Source organism: Toxorhynchites rutilus, chromosome 2, assembly GCF_029784135.1.
Source record: "Toxorhynchites rutilus septentrionalis strain SRP chromosome 2, ASM2978413v1, whole genome shotgun sequence".
NCBI lineage: Eukaryota > Metazoa > Arthropoda > Insecta > Diptera > Culicidae > Toxorhynchites > Toxorhynchites rutilus.
The window spans coordinates 164,979,546-165,000,892 of NC_073745.1; the positions used below are offsets into that span (position 1 = coordinate 164,979,546).

General features: G+C 40.9%; 4 protein-coding genes across 4 annotated transcripts in view; 1 reads left to right on the forward strand and 3 right to left on the reverse strand.

Annotated features, from left to right (window-relative positions):
- LOC129765150 (tubulin-specific chaperone cofactor E-like protein) overlaps nt 1–21,347 on the forward strand; it is a 56,727-nt gene that overhangs the window by 10,795 nt on the left and 24,585 nt on the right. The window lies entirely within an intron of this gene.
- Nucleotides 17,537–18,070, reverse strand: LOC129766313 (uncharacterized). Its single transcript, XM_055766834.1, has one exon. The coding sequence runs from the start codon at nt 18,068–18,070 to the stop codon at nt 17,537–17,539; it is 534 nt and encodes a 177-aa protein (XP_055622809.1).
- On the reverse strand, nt 18,169–19,435 carry LOC129766314 (uncharacterized). The gene is made up of 3 exons (XM_055766835.1): nt 19,188–19,435; nt 19,089–19,126; nt 18,169–18,998 (listed from the first exon to the last, which is right to left on the reverse strand). Exons 1-3 carry the CDS (start codon nt 19,433–19,435, stop codon nt 18,169–18,171), a joined length of 1,116 nt encoding a protein of 371 aa, XP_055622810.1.
- Nucleotides 19,487–21,308, reverse strand: LOC129766315 (uncharacterized). The gene is made up of 2 exons (XM_055766837.1): nt 20,571–21,308; nt 19,487–20,404 (listed from the first exon to the last, which is right to left on the reverse strand). The coding sequence occupies exons 1-2, from the start codon at nt 21,306–21,308 to the stop codon at nt 19,487–19,489; spliced, it is 1,656 nt and encodes a 551-aa protein (XP_055622812.1).

Consider the following 21,347-nt stretch of genomic DNA (forward strand, 5'->3'; position numbering starts at 1 on the left):
TGTTCGGCATAATAGAATCAAAATGATTACCCTAATGGGTCAATCAACACACTAATAATTAACTTAATAACTACTGTAATGACTGGCAGCTCTCGACCGGCTCAAGTAATGGATAAACTGGGCCCCGACTTTATCTCCTGCGACCTCTGTCGCCTCGGTGCTATCGTTTAAATCCGGTGTGGCTCGGTTTACGTCTTCAACTGTAGGTTGATTTATTCCTCTTCCTGGCAGGCAACGGACGGGCAAGATATCATCCAACTCAGGACGATAATCTTGTAGAATGTTCTCGAAGTCAGAACAAACACCGTTCTTCAGTTGCGTTACTAAGCAACTACAAGCTATAATTTATTTTTAGGTATTTAGTGAACATTATAAAGGTAAGTATAATTAATCTCTTACATTATCGGTATTTTCTTCCGTTTTCAGATTTTCTCCGTCACTTTTCAACCAGAAGGGTTAATTCCAGAAAAACTACTACAGCAAGAGTTCATGTTAGGATATAAAATTACTATTAAATAATGCTTCTTAAATACCTGAATTCAATTAAATTGTCCACTTACTGCGTGGCAAATTTGAAGCGTACAGTATGTATTATAATGCAAATGAACACTTCCGAACGTGAACCGAATAACTAGTACAATGTTGAGGAGTGAAAATAACAAAATGGCGTAACTATGGATACGGAAGTTTCTAGACCCGTTTCGCCCGACTCGCTCGCGATGGTTCAGGTTGGTTCACCATCTTTTCGCCGCGACGAGGGGTCTCGGCAACAAAATCAGTGAAGATGCCGCTATCACATGGTCCTCGGACAAGTCAAAAACATCTTTTTTGAAAAAATGGCGACCGTTTGAAAAAATAAGATGCGGCTTAAAACGTTTTGTCTTACGTTTCCCGATTTTTCAAAAATAGTTAAATTTGAAAAAAACATCATTTTTTAGAGGTTCATGCGACAGAGAGGTGCATGCAGATTGTATTCATATAGATTCGACATGAATCGGCTCAGTAGAACTTGAGATATCGTGTACGTTAGTTAGTAGAACTTGAGATATCGTGTACGTTAGTTTGGTTCCTATATATTTGATGATGAATAATGCAATAGAAAATTATCGCACTGCAAAACGAAAAGTAATGTTGAAAACATAAATAAACTCTGTAGTTTAATTTAATGCTTAGATGAAAACAAATTCATTCTATTTTTTGCACAAATTTTTAAAAAATGCTAAAAACAGGGGTTTTAGAAAATCATCTATAATTTTGCAAATATTGCAGTAAGTCCAATATTAGCAGAAACATTTTTAGCCTAATGTATCCTGAAAACACCTGTGGACGTTTCATATTGATACGTTTAGCCGTTTTTTGAACGATCGTTCAATGATTGGAGTAAATTAAAGAAACAATTCAACGCATATTGTACCAGAAGTTCAAATTGCTATGAGTACTCTCAGAATGAACGATTCGTAACATGTCTTTCCATTCATTTTCAAGGAGTGATGATACGCACACATATACACACGCATTATCACATATAAGTGCTCTCCTCACCCAACCCAAGAGCATCTTCAAACTCAAAGGGAAAATTTTTCATTCAAATAAAAATTATCTCTGTGTTAAAAGTTTTAGGGATTGAACGAAAGCTAGCTGATAAGGTTAAATAGATTTGCTATTGGGCCTGATCATGAACGTCACTTCACGGTGAAAACGTAGTGAATTGTATACAACCTTATTACGGCTGTCACCGTGTGTGTAGAATCCAGAAAAGTTCATCCGTCGTGACAACTTTGATGAACTCGGTGTTATTATGAATATCACGATACTGTCATGTCACGGAGAAAAACAGGTAGATTTGTCACTTGTGTTTTAGATGGTGAAAGCTAGTCACGCGGAATGGAATAAGTTTAATTTCGTATTTATTTAGCTTTTTTGCTAACATTTTGAATCTTGTCTTGTCTTGTTTAAGGAACAAAAGATAAACAAACAGAAATTTACCCGCCTGGTGGCATTTTTAGAACAAAATTCTGACGTATCCAAAGGACGTAAATTTGTTTATTTGGATTCGATAAATGCGCTATGCGTTGTAATTAAGGATTAAAAATATAGTTCACGTAGGCCCATTGAAAAATGGCGAAGGTCTATTTCCGATTGTCCTAAATGAACAGATTTTTTTTGTTTATATATCATTATGATTGATTATGTATAATATTGATTTGTTGATATTTTGGATATAAAATAATAACTGTAAAGTTTTTCCATCGTTGCAGAGCTAGTTTTTTTTGTAATTCAAACATTCACAATTGGCGGACCAGACCAGAATCAGGATGATAGTTATAACTTTTTACGTTATAGATATTTTCAACGATATTGTTTTGAAGACATACTTCGAATGAAGAATATTAAAAAAATGATAGTAAGTTTCAAACAAGGGAAAAATGAGTCTATCATTGCAAAGCATTCACAAGATACTGTTTTTAAATTCTTCTCTAGTTCTTTTTTCATATTTTGGATATCCGTCCAAAGAAAATCTGAAAAAAATCCGCTTTTGTCAAATTCCTTGAAACCCATCAGATTTTTCTATGAGGATTGTGCTTCTGATCGATGCTACTGACCAGTTTCTGTTTAAATAATTTAATCAAACCTCATGTCCCGTTTATCAAATTACACGAGAGTGGGAAGGATAAGAGGATTAAACTTCAGAATCCCATATGGGAGTAGCTCAGATTATACTGATCGTGGGGTGGATAAATTCGGGTTTGTTTTGAGATATAGAAGATATTATTATTCATCAAAATTGTAGAAACGGATCATAAAAAATGATTCTAAATACTTCTTACTATTCAAACGAGTAAGACAGAGCTAAGTACAAGAGTATGCGAGATTTCGATTATTAAACATAATAGTTATTATTAAACGATTATTAAACATAATAGTTATGTATTTGATTCAGCAAACTAATTATCGAGGTATAATCGCAAACTTGTCATTTTAAAATATACGATTAATTAAATGGAATATTATCTCATACGCTGTATTAATTATACCTACATAACGTTCAAACGTCCGAAATTATGCAACCGACACAACGTTCAAACACCCGACATTATGCAACCAACATGTCTCTTATAAACGGGAATGAACACTTTCACTTACGGAGTTCATTTTTACACGCAACTGTCCGTGACAATCATGATACACACAAAAAGATTAAGTGAAGTGTAAGTGACGTGAAAGCGTACGTGGCAATGATGTTCGTGATCAGGCCCATTGACTTAATTGGCAAAAAAATGTGTTAGTACACAAAATTTTTGAAAGAACGAAGATAAATCGATTTTTTATTTCTTCCCAATATTTTCATCCACATCATAATCTATTCATAATCTCATAATCATAATCTGAATATAATATTTTGAAAGCTTGTTTTCGACTTTCAAAAGTAGCGCCTGATCACGAACATCACTGTCACAAACGCTTTCACCTAATCTTTTTGTGTCTATCATCATTGTCACGGACAGTTGCGTGTAAAAATAAACTCCGTGAAGAGAAAGAGTTCATTCCCGTTTATAAGAGTCATGTCGGTTGCATAATTTCGGACGTTTGAACGTTATGTAGTTAAAATTAATAAGTGTATAAATGTGTGAATAACAAGTGATTATACCTCGATGGTTCGGTATTTCAATGCCAACTATTCGGACTCATTCCATGAATCATTTGCTTGGTGCGTTAGTTTGCTGATTCAAATGCTGTTTCAAAGATGAGGAGGAATACTTGGTTGCTCTTGAATGATGTAGTTGTTGAACATATGGAAATGTAATTTTATTTTCTCTTTCTATGAATTACTCTAGAGATAAAGCATGACTATCATGAGTTTAACAATCGATATCTCGCTAACTCTGGTACTCAGCTCTGTCTTACTCGTTTGAATAGTAAGAAGTTTTGACGTAGGACTACGTCTTTCATTTCTATACCGGGGTGTAAAATCAAAGTTTCGAAAACGAAAGCGTTACGCCGGAGACCGAGATTTTGAGTGTTAATAGCTCCTAAACAACTGAACGAAATGGTATGATAAACACTTCATTCAAAAGATAAAATGTCTACGCGTTCTATACTTGTTACTTTCTGATCCAAAAACTTGTTTCAATAGTCTTAAATTTGCTTTCAAAATAGGCTATTGAAATCACCAATCGGTATATAAGCGAGCGCCGCTCGGAAATCCACTCAGTTCTAATTGAACAGCGATTGGAGCATGTTGTCGCTGTTGTGGTGAAGCTCTTCATTTATCATGAAAGCGCGGATGAACGGTGTCACCAAGAGCCTGTTTGTGCACCTTAGGCCAGAAGGGAATCCATCAGGAGGAGAGTGATGCTACAAACGGTTCCCCGGGAAGATCTCGAAGCAGCCGCTACACACACACACACACATACACGCACGGAATTCTTTCCGTTTGGATCGAGAAAGATCCGGAAAATAATCTGCCAGTTCCTCTAGGAATTTAAAAATACATTCATGTGAAAGAGTTTATTTGAATGTTTTCTATCCATGTAACACTGTGACCAAATATGTTTCAATCAAGTGCTATTAACAGATGGTTATCGAGTTAGCATTAACCACTGGTGGGCTTCCAGTATCGAGGAAAATGTGGAAATATCTAATCGTTACTGAAAATAATCTGCCAGTTCCTCTGGGAATTTAAAATTACATTCATATGAAAGAGTTTATTTTAATGCTTTCTATCCATGTAACACTGTGACCAAATACATTAGGTTTTGTGATTTTTCAATCAATCGCAATCAACAGGATAGCTTCTGAAGATTATTCTTCCCCATCAGTAGGATATTTCCGTATCCAATATTGGATGCATAAAACCTTGTGCCTCCAACGTAACGCTCTCGTTTTCGAAGTTCTCCAAATATTCATTCATTCAGAATGAATTCAGATTCAACTTCATACAAATGATCTCTAAATCAACGATAGTCCTACGTCACCCTTGCGGTTATACCATAGATATAACCCACTTCCTGTTTTTAGTATAGGTCAACGTTAAAATCATTTTTTAAAAACCGTTTCTACAATTTTGATGAATAATAATATTTTCTATATCTCAGAATAAACCCGAATTTATCCATCTCATGATCAGTATAATCTGAGCTACGCTCATTTAGGATTCTGAAGTTTAATCCTTTTATCCTTCCCATTCTCGTGTAATTTTGATATACGGGACATATGGGACATGAGGTTTGGTATAATTATTTAAACAGAAACTGGTCGGTAGCGTCGGTCAGAAGCATAATTTTCATATGAAACACCTGATGAGTTTCAAGGAATTTGACAAAAGCAGAAAATGATTCAGATTTTCTATAGACGGATATCAACATTATGGAAAAAGAACTAGAGAAAGTTTGAAAATTATTATTTTAAAAGCTTTGCAATGATAGATTCATTTTTTCCTTATTTGAAACTTCAATATTCTTTCATTCAAAGTATGTCTTCAAAACAATATCGTTAAAAATGTCTATTACGTAAAAACAAATGATCAATGGCCTTATACGATGTAACTATCGTCTTGATTCGGGTCTTGTCCACCAATTGCGAATGTTTGAATTACCAGCTCTGCAATGTTGGGAAAACATTACAGTTATTATTTTATATTCAAAATATCAACAAATCAATATTATACATAATCAGTCATAATTATCGCTTGAAACGAAAAAGCAGCGCATCTAAAGAACAGTGATTGGACATGAGTCGGGAGAAGGTCCGAATAAAGTCCCGACTCAAGTCCAGACTTTTGAACCATGGTTTGAGGCTAACCTTAGGGATAATCGAGTGGAACCACCGGCCCAATTCATCTTCGTTCCACTTGCGTTGCCAGTTAGCGATGGTATTTTCATGAACTAAAGAATAAAATTCATTGAAGGCGATTTGACGCTGATAAATATCGCCTTCAATTGCACCTACCTTTGCTAATGAGTCAGCCCTCTCATTACCCGAAATGGAGCAATGTGAAGGGACCCAGACAAAGGTAATGACATAACAGCGTCTGGATAAAGCACTCAAAATTTCTCGTATTCTCTCAAGGAAGTACGGTGAGTGCTTTTCCGGCCTCACTGAACGGATAGCTTCGACAGAGCTAAGACTATCCGTTACAATGTAATAGTGTTCAACAGGTCGTGAGGCGACGCTGTCCAGCGCCCAGTGAATTGCTGCCAACTCAGCAATATACACTGAGCAAGGATTATGAAGACTGTGGGAGGTGCTGAAAATTTCGTTGAACACTCCAAATCCTGTGGACTCATTCATTGAGGACCCATCTGTGTAGTACATATTATCACAATTGACACGCCCATACTTTGCTTTGAAGATCGTAGGAGCGATCCTCGATCGAAGATAATCTGGAATTTCATGGATTTTCTCCTTCATGAACAGATCAAAATGTACAGAGGAATTGATGTAGTCAGAAAAACAAACACGGTTGGGAATATACGAAGAAGGATCAACCTGCATGGTGATGAATTCATGATATGAGCTCATGAATCCAGAATAAAAATTTAGCTCGATCAGCTGCTCAAAATTTCCGATCACCAATGGGTTCATAACCTTACACCGGATGAGGAACCGAAGAGATAATAAATTGAAGCGATCATTTAGTGGGAGTACGCCTGCCAAAACCTCGAGACTCATGGTATGCGTTGAGGGCATACATCCTAATGCAATACGGAGACAAAGATACTGAATTAGCTCGAGTTTAATGAGGTGTGTTTTGGCAGCTGATTGAAAACAGAAACTGCCATACTCCATCACTGAGAGAATAGTTGTTCGATACAACATTATAAGATCTTCGGGATGGGCTCCCCACCAGGTGCCGGTAATTGTACGAAGAAAATTTATTCTTTGTTGACATTTTTTACTCAGATACCTAATATGGGGCCCCAAGTACATTTGGAGTCGAACCAGACCCCAAGATACTTGAATGACATAGCATGAGTGATCGGTTTACCCAAAAGTTGAAGCTTTGGTTTTGCTGGTCTATGCTTCCTAGAAAAAACCACCATCTCTGTTTTCTCCGTGGAGAATTCGATCCCTAGCCCAATGGCCCAGGTTGAAAAATTGTTCAAAGTATCTTGTAAGGGTTCTTGCAGGTCGGATTCATTTGATCCTACGACAGACACCACTCCATCATCTGCAAGTTGTCTTAGGCTGCAATTTTGTGTAAGGCAATTGTCGATGTCGCTTACATAGAAGTTGTACAAAAGGGGGCTTAAACATGAGCCCTGAGGGAGGCCCATGTAAGAGATCCGACTCACAGCCGAATCTCCATGAGAAAAATTCAAATGTTTCTCACAAAGCAAGTTATATAACATATTATTCAATAGAGGCGGCGGACCCCGAGAGTGTAATTTGTCTGACAGGACCTCTATTGAAACTGAATCAAACGCCCCCTTTATGTCCAAGAATACTGAAGCCATTTGTTTTTTTTCGGCGTAAGCCATTTGAATTTCTGAAGAAAGCAACGCAAGACAATCATTCGTCCCCTTGCCCCTGCGGAACCCATATTGTGTATCTGAGAGTAAGCCATTCGTTTCAACCCATCGATCAAGGCGAAACAAGATCATTTTCTCCAACAATTTCCGTATACAAGACAGCATTGCTATTGGGCGGTACGAATTGAAGTCGGACGCGGGCTTTCCAGGTTTTTGAATAGCTATAACTCGTACTTGTCTCCAATCATCTGGAACAATATTATGTTCCAGAAACCGATTGAATAAATTCAACAAGCGATGTTTCGCCACACCAAGGGTAAATTGCTGTTTGTTTATATTTTCTTACTTAGAAAGCAAGACACGATTCAAAATGTTAGTAAAAAAGCTAAATAAATCCAAAATTAAACTTACTCCATTCCGCGTGACTAGCTTTCACTATCTAAAACACATGTGACAAATAGGGCCTGATCACGAACGTCACCTCACGGTGAAAACAAAGTGAATTGTATACAACCTTATTACGGCTGTCACCGTGTGTGTAGAATCCAGAAGAGTTCATCCGTCGTGACAACTTTGGTGAACTAGGTGTTATTATGAATATCACGATACTGTCATGTCACGGAGAATAACAGGTATATTTGTCACTTGTGTTTTAGATGATGAAAGCTAGTCACGCGGAATGGAGTAAGTTTAATGTCGTATTTATTTAGCTTTTTTGTTAACATTTTGGATCTTGTCTTGTCTTGTGGCATTCTTAGAACGAAATTCTGACGTATCCAGAGGACGTAAATTTGTTTATTTGGATTCAGTAAATGCGCTATGGGATGTGATTAAGGATTAAAAATGTAGTTCCCGTAGGCCCATTGAAACATGGCGGAGGTCTACTTCCGATTGTCCTGAATGAACAGAAATTTTTTGTTTCTATTTTTAGGATTAGACTAAGAGAGAGTTGCAACACCATAAAATATCAATGGAGGCCACTGGCTGGATTATGTATAATGTTGATTTCTTGATATTTTGAATATAAAATAATAACTGTAAAGTTTTTCCAACATTGCAGACCTAGTTTTTTGTAATTCAAAAATTCACAATTGGCGGACCAGACCAGAATCAGGACGATAGTTATAACTTTTTACGTTATAGATATTTTCAACGGTATTGTTTTGAATGAAAGAATATTTAAAAAGTGATAATAAGTTTCAAACAAGGAAAAAATGAGTCTATCATTGCAAAGCATTCACAAGATATTGTTTTTAAATTCTTCTCTAGTTCTGCTTCCATAATTTTGATATCCGTCTAAAGAAAATCTGAATCACTTTCCGCTTTTTTCAAATTCCTTGAAACCCATCAGATGTTTTCTATTAGGATTATGCTTCTGACCGACGCTGCTGACCAGTTTCTGTTTAAATAATTAAATCAAACCTCATGTCCCGTTTATCAAATTACACGAGAATGGGAAGAATAAGATGAATAAACTTCAGAATCCCATATGGGAGTAGCTCAGATTATACTGATCGTGAGCTGGATGAATTCGGGTTTGTTCTGTTCTATAGAAGATATTTATATTCATCAAAATTGTAGAAACGATTCATAAAAATTGATTCTAAATATTTCTCACTATTAAAACGAGTAAGACAGAGCTAAGTACAAGAGTATGCGAGATTTCGATTATTAAACATAATAATTATGTTTTATCTCTAGCATAGAATAACATTCCTATATATTTAACAACTATGGGCCCTATTATAGAAATCGAATCGAAGATTCGATACAATCACTATCACTATCACACCGAGTAAAATCTGGAATTATAGAAATCGAGGTAAACAGCTCGATTCGTTACTCTGCTCGAATGTTAGTGGCGTTGCAGAAATATTTCGAAACGAGTTTGAAACGTTTCACAAAGCACTATAGAAAGGATGCCAAATCTTTTTTTGAGACATCTGCTATGAAAATTATAAATATCTATATTTGTAAAGTGTTAATATGGTTATGTTTGGAGAAAACTGATATTCCCTCAACGAATGAAGCTCGATAGGCGTAATGCATACATGGGTGTGTAATAAAAACGACATCATGGAACAATTTGCTTTACAAAAAATATAATTATTAGAAAATGAATCTTTTCATTTACTTTCACAACTACAATTTATGGAATTCCGTAAGGAGTCACACATAAATTCCACTTTTTTAAGGAAAACATTTTTTTATGTAATTCTCTTTTAGCGTCGATTTCTTGTTGTAGTGGCGTCAATAGCTTTATTGTATTGGGCCACCACCTTTGGCCCTATATTCTCGCTTGTTGTGTGCTGGTGTTTTCTTTACCTTTCACCTCATGTCAATCCAATTCTGTAATTTAAAAAAAATCATTATTGTTTTGTAAGACATTTCAGCTTTAGCATACGGTATAGAAAGTTTGGTATAGTGTAGCAATAAAAAAGAAAAATGCTGACAAAAGTAACACGTACTTATATACGCTAGCAGGAATAAGACATTTTTAGGTAGGAAATTCGGTTGATAGTAATTCAAATAATATGATAAAATTTACTTATGAAGTTATATGTATCGTAGAAGAAACACTTACTTTCTATAATTCTGAACCAAGGCGCATTGCTGGTCTCAGTGCATTAAGCATCTCACTGAATTCCTCCCACTTTTCTTTAACCGGGATTCTATTTGAACTGCCTCCACAAATACCTCGAGCAATGTTTACATTTGCTTTCATTAGTTCAACGAGTCGTTCAACCTGGTGGTGATTTGTCTGTCCACTCATTTTCAGCCACTGAAATATGCTAAATCAAAATATGAACAACTCGAAAAGTTCTGACACTTGCATCGATAGCTATCACTCGCTCGGTGCTATCGAATTGCTCGATTTCTATAATAGTAAAACAGAGCTAACGAGCAAAATTCTTATCGCTTCGATTTCTATTATAGGGCCCTATATCATTCCCGAGCAACCAAGTATTCCTCCTCATCTTTGAGCCAACATTTGATTCAGTAAACTAATCATCGAGGTATAATCGCAAACTTGTCATTTTAAAATATACGATTAATTAAATGGAATATTATCTCATACGCTGTATTAATTTTACCTGAATAACGTTCAAACGTCCGAAACTATGCAACCGACACAACGTTCAAATACCCGACATTATGCAACCAACATGTCTCTTATAAACCGGAATGAACACTTTCACTTCACGGAGTTCATTTTCACACGCAACTGTCCGTGACAATGATGATAGACACAAAAAGATTAAGTGAAGTGTAAGTGACGTGAAAGCGTACGTGGCAGTGATGTTCGTGATCAGGCCCATATACTTGTTTTTCCCCGTGACGTGACAGTATCGTAATATTCATAATAACACCGAGTTCATTAAAATTGTCACGACGGATGAACTTTTCCGGATTCTACACACACGGTGGCAGCCGTAATAACGTTGTATACAATTCACTTCGTTTTCACAGTGAAGTGACGTTCGTGATCAGGACCGTAGTGAAAAGAGATCTGCATGGTGGGGCACGAGTTCGAGTTTGAGTCACTGTATTTCAGTGACTCAAACTACATTCAATGCATTGGAATGTGGGACAAAAATCATAACAGCAGAATTAAGTCATTGTGATAGTGTGATGGGAAAAATTGTTCATAAGGTGTCGGACAAAACATTGAGACCACTGTTCAAGCAAAAAAAGGTGACATACCCTAAGAAAAAATAATCCAATCAAGTGCTTTAATCCATTTATAATAATTCATTTGCATTGTTGTTAGGAGAAATTTCCAACATCTGTAGTTAAAACAATAGTCAACAGGTAACAACAAAAATGAAGTGACAAAAACTACCACCGGTTTTAAAATTCATGGTAAAAAAATAAAAACAATAAAATTCATACCGTGAAAAGCTTCAAGGGTTAGTACTTGGTCGTGTAACCTTTATTACGCATCACTCCACGCACGCACCCGTTTCGTATAGAGATAGGAAATTGCGGTACGTAGGGAGGGGGAGGGGGTACAAAATCCGGATTTTCAGCGTTACGCAATTTTTGTAGAACTCCTAAGTGTTGCGTTTGCCAAGATGTGGGCTTCGAGTTCGATTTCCGTTCGGGTCAGAAATTGTATCGTCATAGTTGGTTTTTTTTGGCTTACACTGGTCCAGGGGAACTGTCTAAGGTGTGGTGGGATGAGCATTGGGCATTGCCAATCCCCAGGAAATGCCACAAAAACCCGGAAACAGCTCCTCTAAGCGAAATGCTGCGAAATCGCTTATAGCACTCGGGACGTAAAGCAGCAGTATCACGATGGTCCTCCTGCGAGATAGTGGGATTAGTCGCAGGCCTTGCAAGCCACACCACAAAAACACCAAGCGACGAAGGATACACAAGAAAATTTGAACCGGACTAATCGACACAGACCCCGGCGACGAAACTACTACTATCCGAACTATTGAAAAACCGCAAGTTTGACATCGTAGCGCTGCAGGAAGGGTGTTGGAGAGGATATCCAGTACATACGCTTCGTGATACCTTATACCATCTACCAGAGATGCGGCAACATTAACGAGCTAGGTACAGCTTTCATTGTGATTCAGAAGTGTGTGTTTGGTCAACTGAAAAATGTGCAGATTGAGGATTAAGGGCTGATTCTTCAACATCAGCATCATTAGCGTACACAGCCCTCACCTTGCAAGTTCCGATGATGACAAAGACGAATTCTTCGCGCAGCTGGAACGCGAATGCGAACGCTACGATATTACGCGACTGAAACAAACAGATGTCGCCGAAAAATCGATATAGAGAGAAGCGGAGACAGCAAATCCTACTCTTCCGGGAAAATCAGCGCCGCCAGGAAGAGGAATGTGAAGAACTCGAACAGCTGCAGCGTTCTAATGAGACGCGAAAGTTCTATCGGAAACTCAATACATCCCAAAATGGTTCGTGCCACGAGTATAAATGTGTAAAAACTATCGTGCAATCACCGTCCTGAATGAAGCCTACAAAGTGTTTTCCCAAATATTACGTAGTCTATCGCCACTTACAAACAGATTCGTGAAAGGTTATCAGTCCGGCTTCATCGAGGGTCGGTCTATTAAGGACCAAATCTTCAGATCCTCCAAAAATCCCGTGAGTACAGAGTCCCTACGCACCTTTATTCATCGACTTTAAAGCCGTATATGATTCAATAACACGAAAAGAGCTATGGAGAATCATGCACGAAAACGGCTTCCCCGTGAAGCTGACAAGACTGGTTAAGGCTACGATGGATAGAACACAGTGCTGTGTGCGAATATCGTGTGGATTATCTGATTCATTCGAATCCCGCAGGGGCTTCGCCAAGGTGATGGTTTCGCTTGCCTACTGTTCAACAATGCGCTAGAGGGTGTTTTGAGACGAGCGTCGTTTAACTTGCGTTGTATGATTTTCATTAGATCCAGTAAATTCATCTGCTTCGCTGATGACGTAGACATTGTTGGTAGAACATTCGAGACGGTGGCTGAACATTACACCATACTTAAGCACGAAGCTGAAGGAATTGGACTGAAAATCAATGCGTCTAAAGCAAATACATGGCTCATTGGCTCCTTGGTAACGTCTGACAACGATACCAGCCTCGAGATCCGGAGACGCATCATCAATGGGAGTAGTTCCTACTATGATACCCACAAACACATAAACAGACTTAGTAATCGTGCGAAATATTCTCTGTACAAAACGCTCATAAGACCGGTTATCCTCTATGGGCACGAAACTTGGACAATACTCTAAGAGGACCAGCGGGCACTCGGAGTCTTTGAACGACAGATGTTAAGAAGCATCTTCGGTGGTGAACAAGCGGACGACGTATAGAGGCGATGGCGAGCTCACACAACTCATCGGTGAACCCAGTGTCCAGAAAGTGATCAAAGCTGGATACGCTGGGCAGGAAATGTTACAAGAATGTCGGACAACTTCAAAATTTGTGTTCATCGGGGATCCGGTTGGTACGAGACGACGAGGAGTGTAACGAGCAAGATGGTTAGACCATGTGGTGCGCATGGGGTGCCCGCGAAATTGGAGAGAGATAGCCACGAACCGAGTTAAATAGAGAAAAACTTTGAATCAGACCATGTTGTAAAAAGACGTTAAGCCAACATAAATAAATAAATAAATAAATTGATGATACGATCTCGAACAGAATGAAACAATTGACGGATCTTGGTGATGTATTGGATTCAAAACATTCTTTCAACTTGCACTGTGCATCAATCATCTCGAAGGCGAATCGTCAACTCGGTTTAATTTCTAAAATTGCTAAGGACTTCACGGACACAAACGGCATGAAGAGTATTGCTCTGTTTAAAGCGCTTATTCATTCATTCCTATCAACAGGCCTGAATATGAATACCCTAATGATATCTAATACACTAATAACTTAGAATACTTAATCTTCTTAAACTATGCCTAACTGGAAAGAGCGGTCAGGAATGCTTTTCTTAACCCTTTCACTACGAGCGTCGTCTATAGACGACATCCGCGCGACGACCTGTGTCTACGAGCATCGTCTATAGACAACATCAGGGTGATACTGCAGATCGATCACACCAGCGCGAAATGCATACTTTTCGGCGCATTGCTCCGTTCAGCGGTAGCACTCCGACGGAGTACACTGCCGTAGTGAAAGGATTAAACTTGGGCGAGTAATTGAAAGTCATAAGACAAGTAGCAAAGGTTAAAAACACGAGACATACTCGATACGGGTTCGTTGTAACCGTAGTTTGTGCAAGAGTGGGGGAGGCACAGAAATTTATGTGAGCGCAGGTTACGAATGCGTATATTAAAATCGATCGACTGAAGAAGATCAGCGCAATCGTTTTTCGAGGAAATTAGATTGTATATTAAAGTTGCCTTCGCGACATCTCTAGGTTCAGGTTCAGTAGGTTCAGCAAATCGAGTCCGATCAATTTACAACGATCCTGATTGCTGGAGAGATTCGAAGGATCACTCCAGGGCAAATTCCGTATGACGAAACGGATGAATTTCCGCTGGATCGCCTCAATTCGCTGGACACTATTTTGATAGTAAGGAGACCATACTATGCACGCATATTCAAGATGAGAGCGCACTAAAGAATGCGAAAAATGAAACCTACCATCCTAGATGCCTTGGTGATGATGTATGAGATATGATCACTGAACGTTAGATTAGATTCTAGGACGATACCATGATCCGTGATAGTCACAACACAGTTCAAAGAATATTGCGTATTTTATACGAAAATGTTACAGGCTATCGTTTTCGCGTGAACGATATGACTGAACACATTGCTGGATTTAAAACCATTCTATTGGTTTCGCACCATTCAGAGAAAATATTGAGTTGTTGCTGTAGGAATATTGCATCACCGACACTATCCACAGTGTAGAGAAAATTCAAAATCGGCCGCATCTGCATGTTTGGGACACTTTAGATAGAGATTAAAATCATTGATGTAAAGCAGGGATGTATTAGATGATTTCCTTGAGGTACGCCCGATGTCTTTTGTCACCCGAAAAGGAGATGAAACAGTATCTCCGATTTTCACCGACGGATATGAGTGAAACCAGTTCGTCGGATATGAGTGAAACCAGTTCAAAAGAAAATTATGGAAACCTAGGCGTTGGAGTTTGGCGACAGCGATATCATGATTGATTTTGTCGAACGCGGCCGAAAAATCTGTATAAACAGCAACGATTTGGTTACGAAACTGTAGAGAGCGGGCGATGAACGTTGTGTACAGCACCAGAATTGTAGAAGTAGACCTTCTGGGCATGAAACCGCGTTTTTGGTCGGAGAGATGTAACTGCTGCAGGCGTGTGAGATGAAATCCAAAACTATTATTTCAAAAAGTTTGGACATAAAGGGTGTGTCACATCAAATTGCATCACGGAAACCACGCTGTAGAAATTTAATTTTTAGGAATAATATCTTCAGCTTTCGCTTATAATCAGATAAGAGTGTATAGATCACGTTGGCCATGCTTCACTGTCAATTTTTCGTAAATTTGGAAAAATGTCGTCGAACGAAAAAGAGCGTCGTGAACTAATCCTGCGCACTCATTTCGAGAATCCGGAGTTGTCACATCGGGACATCGGTAAGATGCTGGGAATCGTCCAATCCACGGTCAGCAGAGTAACCATCGACCGGAAGGTGAAGAACGGCAAAAATGGATGCTCCGTCAGTGAAAAAGATCACAAGCGCGTAGTTAAGCAGTTTAGACGTGATCCGAGAAGTTCGGTCCGGGATGTCGCCAATAAGCTGAATTTGTCAAGTTCATTCGTCCAGCGGACCAAGCAGCGGGAGGGCCTGCGTACATACAAGGTTCAGAAGGCTCCTAACCGCGACGAAAGGCAAAACATGGTGGGGAAGACGTGAGCCCGGAAGCTGTATACCGAAATGCTGACGAAGCCGTATTGCCTGGTAATGGACGACGAAACCTACGTCAAAGTGGACTCTCGTCAGCTGCCGGGCCTGTTGTTCTTCTCCGCAGAGGACAAATTCAGCATTCCGGAGGAGATTCGCAAGCAGAAACTATCCAAGTTTGCCAAAAAGTACATGGTGTGGCAAGCGATCTGCTCTTGCGGAAAGCGGAGCGCCCCCTTCGTGATGACCGGCACGGTAAACGGGCAGGTTTACCTTAAGGAGTGCCTACAGAAGCGCTTACTACCACTATTGAAGCAGCACGAGGGCCCGATCATCTTCTGGCCGGATCTCGCTTCGTGCCACTATTCAAAGGACGTGTTGGAGTGGTTGGAGCGAGGAGATGTGCGAATCTATTACTGTTGAATCGTTTATGCGATCTAGAGGTATTGTACGACGAATTCTGAAAAACGCGTCAAAGCCAAACGATGTAAAGGTAGGTTTAGAGTTCCCGTGAACGTGAACGCGGACAGAAACTTTTTTGTTAATAATTCATCAGTCCATATATAAAACAAGAGGAAAACATCTTAGAACGATAGGAAAGAACATTTTGCGAATGCTTATGGGACGGGGTTTCTCCAAAGCCTGGGGTGATTTTCCGTATAAATGTGGAAATATAATCGCGATCGCCACGTGGATCGCGGATGGTTTTGGCGGGAACACTTCGTAGCGAGAACACTATGTAAATTGTTTCTCTTCTAATCCAATCGTATATAGAGCACTATAACACTCCAACTGCGCGTGACGCGTTGAATAAATCGGGGAATTAAATGAAAACTCAGAAACTATAACTTGGGAAATATTGCAGCTAACTTTCATACAACCTTTATTCGTGAATACTTTGCGGAAACTGAATACTGTGTGACAGTAAAGCGGAAAAGGTGGCCATAGGTGTGAGAAGAGTAGTTTTATAGTGGGGGGCTATAACATGGGAATATTTCATTCGTATTGCTTGAATATCGTATTGCTGATTTCTACAAAAAATTGATTTTGAACCTAACATAACACCGGCCACCTTGAAAATTCATTTTCCAACAAAACTTAATTCTATGTGTTATAATTCAAATTATTCTTCTTCTTTGGGTAATGGGCAAATCTTCGATACTGATCGCTTCAGTACTCCTCCTGAGGTTTGTAGGGTCACCACACGAATGATGTCATCAGGTCCGGGGTGGACCTCCAGGATACGCGCTAGGGGCCAGCGCGTCGGTGGAAGGCTGTCATCCTTCAAGATTACTACGCTGCCAACTGCAAGGTCGCATCGTTTCGGGTTTGTTGTGAACTGCGTTTGAAGTTCCTTCAGGTACTCTGACCTCCATCGGTGCCAAAACTGTTGACTATGGGCTTGAATTCGCTGATAGTAATTCAGTCGATTCATCGGTAGATGGCGGATGTCTGGTTCGGGAAGTGGCTTGATCATATTCTTGATAAGAAAATGAGACGGAGTAAGTACGGTCAAGTCGTGAGGATCGTCGGACAGAGGCATGAGGGGACGAGAGTTCATGCAACCCTCAATACGGACGAGGATGGTCAGGAGTTCTTCGTAAGAAAGCAGCGAGCTGCTTTTTTGCCACTTTAACCGCGGCTTCCCAGAGGCCACCGAAGTTAGGGGCTCGTGGGGGAATCAGATGTCACTGTATTCCGTCTTGAGCTAAATATTTGGTGATTTTCTCATTTTCAGGTTCTGACTGAAGTCTGGAATACAGCTGATGAAGAGCATTCTTTGCTCCGATAAAATTTGTACCATTATCGGAATAGATATGGTGCGGTTTGTTCCTCCGATACATAAATCGATCCAGAGCCATCAGGAACGTGTTGGTGCTCAAATCGCCTGCCAGCTCGAGGTGGACCGCCTTGGTGCTAAAGCACACAAATACACAGATGTAAACCTTCTGTGATGCTGCTCGTCTGTGGGCGGGTTTCAGGTAAAGAGGCCCACAATAATCCACTCCAGTACAATAGAAAGCTTCGTTAACCGTGACATGGCTGGAGGGTAGTTGGCCAACAGGTTGTTCTATCGGGCGGGGGTTTGCTCTATGGCAATTGAAACAGCTTCGGAGGACGCTCCTTATAGCTCTGCGACCATGTAACGGCCAGAATTCGTCTCTCAGAACCGCGAGAGTTACGGTGTTACCACCATGGATCAGCTTCTTGTGGTGATGCATTATCAGCAATTTGGTGAATGGATGGAAGCCGGGAATGACAATTTGATGACGAATGTTGTAGGATTCGGCCGAAAGTTGTAACCGGCCACCAATTCGTATTACGCCTTCGGAATCCAAGAACGGGCAGAGGAGCCGGAGCTTGGAATTTTTTGATACGGATTGCTCTTTGCGCAGAGCTCACCGGGGAATACTTCAGCTTGCACCAATCTCTCCAGGAACATTTTAGCAGCGTGCAATTCTGGGACGAGAAGCACTCGGCCAGAGATTCGAGTGTTCTTCGGTCGAGCATTATGGATGAAGCGAAACGCAAATCCCACTACATTTATCAACATGTTGTATGACGAGAATCGCAGGAAAAGTTCGTGTGGTGCAGAAGCTTGAAGGGTGAGAACAGTTGCAGGGCGCTGCTCCAACTCTTCCATTGGGATCCCGGCGCTAGGGAAATTTTGTATAGGCCAACTTCCTTTAGGTTTGTGCAACCAGCTTGGTCCGTGAAGCCACTTTTTGCAGGTAATTAATTCGTCAGCAGACAAGCCGCGGGACAGCAGATCGGCGGGATTTTCGGTCCCTGCAACGTGCAGCCATAGGGACCCATGGGTTGTAGCTTGTATCTCGAAAATGCGATTCGCAACAAACGTTTTCCAAGTCCGCGGTGGAGACTTCATCCATTGCAGGACTACCGTGGAATCGGACCAAAAATAATTCTGAGAGGAACTCGGGTTCAAGGCAGCCACTACCTTTTCGAACAAACGGGATGCGAGAATAGCTGCGCATAGCTCGAGTCGTGGAATGCTGATCGATTTAAGCGGGGTCACCTTGGATTTAGAAGTCAGCAGATTTACTTTGACGTTGCCGTTGGCGTCTTCCGAGCGGATGTAAAGGCATGCTCCATATGCATCCTTTGACGCGTCCGCAAACGTGTTATACTCTGCGATACGAGTATTCGAAATGAATGCATTTCGAGCAACTCTAAAATTTGAAAGTGCGGGAAGCTGACGACTGAATGCTTTCCACTTACGGTGAAGATCTGGGGTAATTTCATCGTCCCAGCCAGAGCTGTTGCATCAAGATTTTGGCTTGAACGATGACGGGGGACACAATCCCAAGAGGATCGTACAGCTGGGCAATCGTCGACGAAATTTCCCTTTTAGTTGGCACCGAATTCTTCGGGTTGACGGAAACGTTGAAGCAAAGTGTGTCAGTTTCCGGTTCCCAGCAGATCCCGAGAGTTTTTATTGTTTCTTCAGGATCAAACTGCATGGGGGATCGTGTGCCTTGGAGTTCTCCAGGAATCGCTGAGAGTACTTCGAGGGAATTGCTAACCCACTTCCGCAAACGGAAACCGCCTCGCTGTAGAAGTTCCATCAAGTCCCTTTGTAGTTGAATAGTTCGTTCTACAGTGTTTACACCAGAAATCTAATCGTCCACGTACACGTCTTTCTTCACGACTCGGCTGGCTTCCGGAAAATTGGAACCTTCATCTTCTACCACCTGCTGCAGCGTCCGTGTTGCCAAAAACGAGGACGGGGCAAGGCCATATGTAATCGTGGAGAGTTCGTAGGCTTTGATGGGCTCGATACTGTTAAATCTCCAGAAAATTCTCTGGAGCGGTCGATCGTCGGGATGTAGTGATACCTGGCGGTACATTTTCTCGATGTCCGCTACGAGCGCAATTGGGAACTGTCGAAAACGCAAAACGTTCGTGATCAATTCGTCCTGAACGACCGGTCCAACGAGGAGGGCTTCGTTTAATGAATGACCGGAACTCGTCTTTGCTGAGCCGTCAAAAACGACACGAACTTTAGTCGTCGAACTGCTCTCCTTCACCACGAGATGATGAGGAAGATAGCAGGCATCTGGGCGATCAACATCGCCATCGGGTACTTCTGTCATGTGTCCAAGAGCAATATACTCTCTGATGAAATCATGGTACTGCGGTTTCAGTTCTGGCTTCCTTTCCAGCATTCGTTCCAGCCGACGGAATCGTTGAAGAGTTGTCTCCTTCGAGCTTCCAAACATCTGTTCGAATTGTGGGTGCCTGGGCATGCGAACGATATATCGGCCAGAGTTGTTTCGAGAAACGGTTCGACGATAGAAGTCCTCACATTGCTGCTCGTCTACTGAATAGTTTGTTCCGCTCACCTCCTCAAGATTCCAAAACCGTTCTAGCTGATCATCAATTGACGGGATTTGGGCTACGTGACAAGCTACCTTTTCACCTAAATCGTTGCTTTCCATACGGCCAGCCACGATCCAACCGAATACGGTTTCCACAAGTTGGAAGATTGTGAAACAATTTGATCCGTCCGTCACGCAACAAGGTGTAGAAATGGCCTGCACCAATTATGATATCAATTCTACGGAATACGTTAAATTCGGGATCGGCTAATGAAACCGATTTTGGGATCTTCCAATTGGCAGTATTGTACCAAACTGCTGGGGTATCGCTGGTGACTTTTCGCAGGACGAGAAAATCCATGAGCTGCCTAAAATTGCTCACCCTGGATCGGAGCTCAGTAGTCACCTGGTGCTTAGCATTCGTAAGAGATCCATCTACTCCCGAAATGGGAACGTTGACTGTCGTGCGGGTAAGATGCAACTGCTGGCACAACCGTTCACTGATCGCGTTTGGCTGTGACCCTGTGTCCAACCGAGCTCTGGCGAAGTGCTCTTGTCCATACGCGTCTACTATTATGAGCACCACGGTGGAGAGGAGTACGCTCGTACTGGTTCCGTTCACAGCTGCGCTGGATGCGAGAACGTGAGCGTTACAGTAGGGAGCCATAGTTTCGGTGGTGGCAATGGCAGTTACCACGCGGGAAGGACCAGGTAGAAGGTCAGGGTTGGCTTGAACTTCGATGTGGCCGGGATGTATCATCGAGTGGTGTCGTTTGCTACAATGTTTGCACGAAAACTTTGAGCGGCAAGCGAGTGCAAAATGATCGCTACGGAAGCAGTTACCGCACAACTTCTTGTCGTTCACGACCTTTAAACGACCTCTAACATTCATTCCGTTGAACACGAGACAGTCCATAAGCGAATGTCTCTGTTTTTCACAGGCGGGGCACATAGGAAACTCCTTGCTGGGATTTTCAGTCATAGCGTTCGTACTGACACGAGGAAAATTCTGCTTCTTGATTCCGGAATGATGGCTTCCAGTTTTCGATGACGATGGACTGGGGCGGTTGATCATGATCGTCTCCAGCACTCGAGTTCTCTTCTGCAAAAATTTTCTCATAGGTCGGGTTGTCATCCGACACGATAGATTCCACCCATG

Excerpts from the sequence above, each read along its gene's own strand:
- LOC129766313 (XM_055766834.1), bottom strand. The coding sequence starts at position 18,070 with ATGCATCACCACAAGAAGCTGATCCATGGTGGTAACACCGTAACTCTC.
- LOC129766314 (XM_055766835.1), bottom strand. The coding sequence starts at position 19,435 with ATGGAACTTCTACAGCGAGGCGGTTTCCGTTTGCGGAAGTGGGTTAGC. Across the intron at positions 19,127-19,187 it reads TCGTCGACGATTGCCCAGCT|CTCTGGCTGGGACGATGAAA; the intron begins GTACGATCCTCT and ends TTGATGCAACAG. Across the intron at positions 18,999-19,088 it reads AATTACCCCAGATCTTCACC|AGTATAACACGTTTGCGGAC; the intron begins GTAAGTGGAAAG and ends CTCGTATCGCAG.
- LOC129766315 (XM_055766837.1), bottom strand. The coding sequence starts at position 21,308 with ATGAGAAAATTTTTGCAGAAGAGAACTCGAGTGCTGGAGACGATCATG. Across the intron at positions 20,405-20,570 it reads CTACTGAGCTCCGATCCAGG|GCCATTTCTACACCTTGTTG; the intron begins GTGAGCAATTTT and ends TAATTGGTGCAG.